This window comes from Apium graveolens, chromosome 9 (assembly GCF_009905375.1).
Source record: "Apium graveolens cultivar Ventura chromosome 9, ASM990537v1, whole genome shotgun sequence".
NCBI classification, from domain to species: Eukaryota; Viridiplantae; Streptophyta; class Magnoliopsida; order Apiales; family Apiaceae; genus Apium; species Apium graveolens.
The window spans coordinates 9,605,680-9,613,690 of NC_133655.1; the positions used below are offsets into that span (position 1 = coordinate 9,605,680).

The following is an 8,011-nucleotide window of genomic DNA, read 5'->3' on the forward strand; positions in this document are numbered from 1 at the left end:
GGTCGTGAAGAACACGCCGAATTTTGCCCAGAATCCGGCCACCGGTGCAGATTCCGATGAGCCATTTTCAGGCAAAAAACGGAACCGTTTGGTTCGTTTTTCACATGGTTTCAATTCTTGGCAACTACCCCAATCTGTTCCAGGCCAAAACAAACCAAAAACATCCCTGAAACTTCATCTCCGATCAAAATCAAACTCAACTCCGGCCAAAAACCTATCTTTTGATTCTGTAAACCAAATTTAACGTTCTATAGTGGAAATTAAAGCTATGAACACATACAATCGAAGCCCTAACATATCAAGAATCAAATATGCACAGAAATCATCGAGTTGTGATTTGAAAATCTGACATAAACCCTAGAAATCGTGAATCACTATCCAGACATCGTTCGTTCAATCAAACACCATGAATCAACTGTAAATCATCTAACAAAGCTATATCAATCATCAAAATATCAAAATAACCCTGCAATCAAAAAGTCCTAATTCGAACATAAACCCTAGAATTTGAAAATCAAAAACTATGAATTAAAACCTGAAATTGATGCTAGAAATGGAAAGAACAGATCAAAACCTTCGATTTGGATACTCGAACTGCTTGATTTGGTATTGTAATCTGCTCAAAATCACGGCTTGAATTCTCGACCATGTTCTTCCCGACCCGAATTACAGAGAATTTTTGTATTTATCTGAATTTTACTGATTTATTAATTATAATTAATTAATAATTAGGCTATTTATAGTAGTAAAATTAATACTCCTAAATAAAATTAAGGGGCTAATTATACATCAAATAAAAATATTTGACCCTAATTTTTATAATTTTTTAGTATTAAAATTTAATTTATAAATATTTTATATATGCAATATATATGCCAAAATTTCCCAAAAATAGTGAATATTACAAAAATGCAAGGAAATAATATAAATGAAAGTCCTATAATTTTATAATAATAAAAATATGATTTTTATGGGGTTTTTAACACCCAATGGGGCCCGGAAAAATCATATTTCGTAAAATGAGAAAATTTATAAAATATCTAGATGTTCAGAATAATGCGATGGTAAAGGCCGTTTGATGAAAAATAAGGCCCATTATTTTATTTGAAATACTGGCTTTAAAATCATGGTTCGGGTCATAAAATGTTTGAAATGAAAACGATGAATGCAAAATAAAATATCTGAAAAAATATCTTAAAAATACAGAAATGACACAGAATGCACGTAACACGTAACAATTAGTATTTGACAGATAATTACACATAAATGACACATTAATACACATAATTTATTATAATTATAATATAATACAGACGTAAATTTCCCAGTCGTTACAATTCCTGCCCTTTCTAAGACCTTCCTTGCATACCCAGTTTGCTTCAGCTCAATAAAATCATTACTCTGCTTCACCTCAATACTAATATAATATGACAGCTTTCCCATATCGCTCATCTCAAAAACACCACTCATCTGATCCTTGAACTCTTGAATCATATTGTTGTATGTGCCAGTCTCAAGTAAGTCATCCACATAGACACTGATTATGATAGATTCAGCTTCCTTTCATTTTACATACACCCCATGCTCATATGGACACCTAACAAAGCACAAATTCTCAAGACACTTATTAAGTTTGGTATACCACGCACATGGTGCCTGTTTTAAACCGTACAAGGCCTTGAATAGCTTGTAAACACAACCCTCTCTTCCTGGCTTGACAAACCCTTCAGGCTGAGAAACATAGACATCTTCTTTTATTTTCCCATTCAAAAAAGCTGTTTTGACATCCAAATTGTGTACCTGCCAGGAATTTTTTGCTGCTAAAGCAAGAAGTAATCGCACTGTCTCCAATCGTGTAACAGGAGCAAATACTTCATCAAAATCCACTCCCTTTTCTTGCACATACCCTTTTGCTACGAGACGCACCTCGTGTTTCACAACGTTTCCATCCGCATCATTTTTCAATTTGTATATCCATTTCAAATCAATGACCTTGTGACCCGGTGACAAACTAGTTAACTCCCATGTATTATTTTTCTCTATAGAATCAATTTCATTTTGCATTGCTTGTCTCGAATCTTTACTTCCCTTTGTGTGATTGTACGAACTTGGCTCATATATCCCCATAAGGAGCAGTTCATCTTTTCCTCGACCTCTTCTGTGTTCTCATATAAGTCTGTCAAGCTTCTGAATTTCTTTGGTGTGTGACTGTCATCATACTGCTCTCTATTCATACCATGTCTCTGCTTCTGTGATGGCGTCTCCATTTGATCTTGATCATCAAAACCTTACATGTCTCCCCCGTGATCAGTAGCTTCATTCTCCTTATAGAAACACAAATCTGGAACTTCAAAGTACCCTTGTTGATTTTCGTATTCCTGTGATTGATCCTCCCATCTTCAGTATTTTCCTTCTTCAAATTTTATATCCCGACTAACAAATATACGCATGTTCACTGGATCGTACAGCCTATAAGCCTTGGTGCCAAGCTCTTTCCCAAGATTCACAACCTTCATACTTCTATCATCAAGTTTCTTTGGGTTAGTGCCAGGAACTTTCATATGCACGATGCAACCAAAAACTCGAACATAACTGAGATTTGGCTTATTTCCCTTCAGTGATTCATATGGAATTTTTCCAGTCAATGCCCTGGTAGGGATTCGATTCAATATGTAAACCGAATGCCTAACAGCCTCTACTCACAGCATAGATGGAAGATTAGCATGCTTCAAGTAGCTTCTTGCCATTTAAACCACTGTACGATTCCTACGTTCAACCACTCCATTTTATTGAGGCGTGTACGGTGCTGTAAAGTGCCTCTCTATTCCCTTGTCTTCACAGTACACCTTGAAGTCATTAGACATGAAAAATCATGTGAAACTTATTACAATGGCTTAGATTCAAGTAGCGAGGTAAATTCTATTAGTTCTAAAGTACATAATTATATTTTTTCTTTAAATGAACTAGCCATACAGGATAAAGCTATTCAATCAACGAGTGAGCTTATGAATTTAAAGAATGAGTTATGAGCTAGAATAAAAATATATTCATCTTCGAATAGTCATTTCAGATCTAATGAATTCCAAACCAAATATTGGAATGATAAAAAATCTCAAGGAACAGATTGCTCAACTTGAAAGAAATAACCAACAAATTCTGAGTAGGAATGAACAAAAGAACTCAGCTCACTGAGAACTAATCTTAAGGCTCAAAATGCATACTTGGAGGAATTTGAGTTAAGCAAATCAGAAACCTTAACAGAAATAGAAGAACAAGCTAAGAAGATTAATGAACTGGAAGATGAAATCAAGAATCTTCAAAAATAAAAGGGAAAGTTTGTTCAAGGAGAATAAGTACTCAAATCTATGATACAACAAACTCGAGTTCCATTGGATAAAGGTGGTCTTGGAATGGCTTCTACATCAAAGGATCATTCTCTGAAGTTTGAAGGCAAAAATGGGATTCTATGTGACTATGATATACCCAGGAAAGTTTGCAACATATTTGGGAAAAAAGGTCATCTAGCTAAGCACTACAAAGTTAAACGGGCAGTGTCAAAAAGATGGAATAGACAGACAGCTCACCGGCAACAAGCTGTTAAACCAAAATGGCAAGCTGACAAGACCGGCAGAACAAAGAATCAAGCTCCCAAAATGTTTCAAATTAGGCTCAAAAAATATGATTTGAATGTTTTATATGTTCTATCTACTAACCATGCTAGACCCAAACTAAAATGGGTACCAAAATGTTGAGTTATCGTTGTTTATTTTGTAGGTTGGTCTCGTGGCCAAATTAAAGTCAAATTAATGGATTTTGGATGGTGGTGCAAAAATGCACATGAGTGGAGACAAATCTCAGTTTCTTAGTCTAAAGATGAAGAAGGGTGGCAGTGTTATAATTGATGATAGCAAGACTCTTTCTATTCTTAGAAAAGGAAAAATTAGTAATTATATTGTGTCTTTAAATAAAGCTCAATATGTTAAAGATCTTACTTAAAATCTGCTTAGTATAAGTCAATTATTTGATGATGGTCATAAATTAGATTTGGTCAACATGAGTGTATTATACTTGTTGGTTCTAATAAAATTCCTATAGTTGCTAGAATAGAAAAAAAATTATATATGTATTGGATTTTGAAGAACAGAAACAATCATGTTGTTTAGAAGCAATTGATATTAGTCCAGAAATTTTGCATAGAAGACTTGGACATGCACACATGGAACTACTTAGCAAGCTGTCAATAAAATAGCTAGTTCGAGGATTACCAAAATTGAAGTATGTTAAGATGGAAACATGTACTGCTTGTCAAATAGAAAAGCAAATCAGAACATCATACAAATTCAAGAAAGTGGTATCAACTTCTAAACCTTTAGAGATTTATTTGGTTCAGAAGCATATAAGAGTATTGGAGGTGGTATGCTTTTGTTCTTGTTGATGATTATTCTAGCTATACTTGGGTATTGTTTTTATCTACTAAAAATTGTGCATTTAGTGAATTTGAGAAGCTAATCAAGTTACTTTAGAATAAGCTTGAAACAAGACTTATAGATCTACAAAGTGATCATGGTGGTTAAGTCCAAAAGGACTTTATTCCTTATTGTAAAAAAAGAGGAATTACACATCAATTTTTAGCACCTCGTACACCATAAAAAAGGAGTTATGGAGCATAAGAACAGGTCGTTGCAAGAAATAGCAAGGACTTTGCTTCAGGACAGCAAGCTGCCAAGGAGTGGGCAAAAGCTGTCAACACAACAAGTTATGTTCTTAATATAGTGCTAATCAGGCCATTACTTAACAAGACTCCATATGAATTGAGGAAGAAGAAACCTAATATTCTAAATCTTATGAAGTTATATTTTTAGGTTATTCTTTAACAAGTCGGGCATATAGAGTTTATAATATATATATGTTGTTAAAGAGTCTATTGATGTCTCATTTCAAGAGTCTAATGATGATCTATCAAGGGAAGAGGAAGATGTTGCAGGTACTAGTACTGGTAGCGAGCTGGCAGTGAAGAATACTGAGAAGCTTTGGAACAGTTATCTAGACTTACTTTGGAACAGTTATCTAGACTTACTTGGGAAGGTCCAAGGGGAAATAGAGCTACTGAGAAGCTTCAGAATATGTTTGATGATGAAGATCTATTTGAACAAATGAGGAAGTCATAGCTCAACATTATCTACCAAAGTCATTTAATATAGTGAAAAATCATCCTCCATAATTAATTATTGGAGAGAATTAAGATAAAAAAATGGTACAGTAAATATTTATGCTTTTGTAGCTTTTCTAGCTAGGGAGGAACCAAAGAATATCAATGAAGCTCTTAATACTGAAAATTGGAACATGGAAATGCCCGAAGAACTCAATCAATTTGATAAATGTGATGATTGGGTGGCACAAGAATACAATCAATAAGAAGGCATTAATTTTGATTAAAATTATGCTCATGTTCCAAGATTAGAGTCTATCAGAATACTACTTTCATTTGCATGCTACAACAAAACAAGTTACACCAAATGGATGTAAATAGTGTGTTCTTAAATGGATTTCTTAAAGACGAAGTTTATGTCAAGAAACCTCCTGGATTTGAGAATGAAAAATTTCCTAATTATGTGTTCAAGTTGAGGAAAGCTTTATATGGATTAAGGCAACTCGTTCTTGGTATGAAAAGTTTAGTGATTTTTAATCAAGAATGGTTTTATTTGAGGTACTATTAATCTAACTTTATTTAATATGTTTAAAGTTAAAGATATTTTAGTTATGAAAATATATATTGATGATATTATATTTGATGTTATAACTGATTCTTTTTGCGAATGGTTTTCTAAGTGTTAGCATAGTGAATTTGATACGAGCATAATGGGAGAGCTCAATTATTTTTTGGTTTTATAAACAAGCAAACTCCTGAAGGCATATATATACATCAATCAAAGTACATGAGGAACTTACTCAAAAGTTTGGTTATAATAATGTCAAGTTGAAATCAACACCAAGGAGTGCAGTCAGCAAGCTGACAACCGATGAACAAGGTAAAGATGTTGATATTCGGACTTAAAGAGGTATGATTGGAAACTTATTATATCTTTCATCCTATAGACCTAATATTATGAATAGTGTTTGTGTTTGTGCAAGATTTCCATCTAAGCCTAAAGAGTCTCATTTGAACGTTGTTAAGAGAATTTTTAAATATTTGAGTGGAACTATTACTCTTGGTTTATTCTATCCTATCACAAATGCATTTGATCTTGTTGTGTATAGTGATGCAGATTATGCAGGTTGTCAATCATATAGAAAGAGTACCAGTGGTGTTGGTGCTTACTTAGGACAAAGTTTGGTTTCTTGGTTAAGCAAGAAGCAAACATATGTTGGCTGAAGGAAAATATTTAGCAGCTGTGAGTTATTACTAACAAATGCTTTGGATGAGAAAACAACTTAAGGATTTTGAAATTTTTTGTGGTCAAACTCCTATTTACTGTGACAATACAAGTACTATCAATATTTCTGAGAATTTAGTGAATCACTCGAGAACCAAGCATATCGATGTTAGACATCATTTCTTGAGAGACAATATTGCAAAAGGGATAGTTAAGCTGGTATTTTTTGCTACTCATGCTCGAATTGCTGATATTTTCACAAAACCTCTAGTTGAAAAGCATTTCAGCACACTCAGAAGAGAATTGGGAAGGTGTAATATTCAATAAGCAAGCTTACATGCTGGTATCGGGTATTATTAACTCACTATTAAATTTTTCAATTTATTTGTTTAGTTTGCATGTGATGTAAATTATGTTTATAATTTTGAATTTGTATGATATATGATCTACCTGTTATGTGAATTAAATGTTTAATATCTTGTTTCGGGTTATGCATAGTTTCAAGATTTATTTAATTAATTTATACTTTATTTGAATTTTAAAACTTTTATGTGGTCTTATATATTGAGAGGTTAAGTGTTTGACCTGATATTTGATTTTGTTAAATTTTTTATTTTATCATGATTTATATAAGGGGATTAGTTTTTTAAATTTTATTCCTAAAAACACTCCCCTTTAATTATTAAAAGAAGTATTAGAGAGGTATTTCGGATACGACTCTTCAATTACCTATATACTTCCCCCTCAATTATATATAAGGTCTTCACACTCCTTTTCAATAAATACTCTCTCCTAGCTATAGCTACCATCATCGGTCGATTGATCTTGAGGAATAAATTGAAGCACACGCTAAAGGTCAAGCAGGTCATTTCACTAATGTTGATTCACAACCTCTTTTGAAATCTAAACGACTTCGAGATGAAGAAGTGTCTGATACGGAGGCTAATCCAGTCATTGTTGATAGTGGAGATGATAGTCAGGTATGGAAAAATTAGATATTGGAGTTGGTCGTGCTTTAAAGAGGGTCAAATTAAATTTTGAGATTCTAGATGAGTTTCACTCTAGGTTTGAATCGAAGTTTCTAGGAACACGCAAAATCATCCTTGGTAAACCTTTTGCTGATAAGGTTTTGTACAACTGTGGTGATGTTAATTTATTTCATGAGTTAGGGTTTGGATCTTCTTTTATTGATTTGTCGAAAGTCTGTTACCCTATGTTTGTTAGAGAATACTATAGTAATTTGCATGTTGAGAAAGATCGATATATTTCATTTGTTAATGGAGTCATGATTAATATGAATGCTGGTGTTTTAAGTGGTATGTTAGATATTTTGAGTCCATCTAATGTGTTCATTTATAATAAGACATGCCCTAAGGATTTAGATGGTTTTTCTGCATTAGATCAAGTTAAATTGATTACTTGAAATGGTAAGTAGGTTGAGTATTTTGCCCATACTAATGCTTAAGTGGTGCTAATGGCTCACTTATTGTTTAAAGTTTGTTTGAAAAATTTATGTCATAGATTGGGTAGTAGGTCCAACTTTGCTAGATGTGCTTGTTGGAGTATGCTTTAAGCTGGTAAAAGGTTTGATATAAGTGAATTGATTTTGAAGAATATAGTTGAGGTTTTTGATGGGA

At 33.2% G+C, this 8,011-nt stretch overlaps 1 protein-coding gene across 1 annotated transcript; it reads left to right on the forward strand.

Moving 5' to 3' along the window:
* Positions 1-5,516: 5,516 nt before the first annotated feature.
* Positions 5,517-6,373, forward strand: LOC141684990 (secreted RxLR effector protein 161-like). Its single transcript, XM_074490119.1, has 2 exons — positions 5,517-5,707; positions 6,133-6,373. Exons 1-2 carry the CDS (start codon positions 5,517-5,519, stop codon positions 6,371-6,373), a joined length of 432 nt encoding a protein of 143 aa, XP_074346220.1.
* Positions 6,374-8,011: the final 1,638 nt, after the last annotated feature.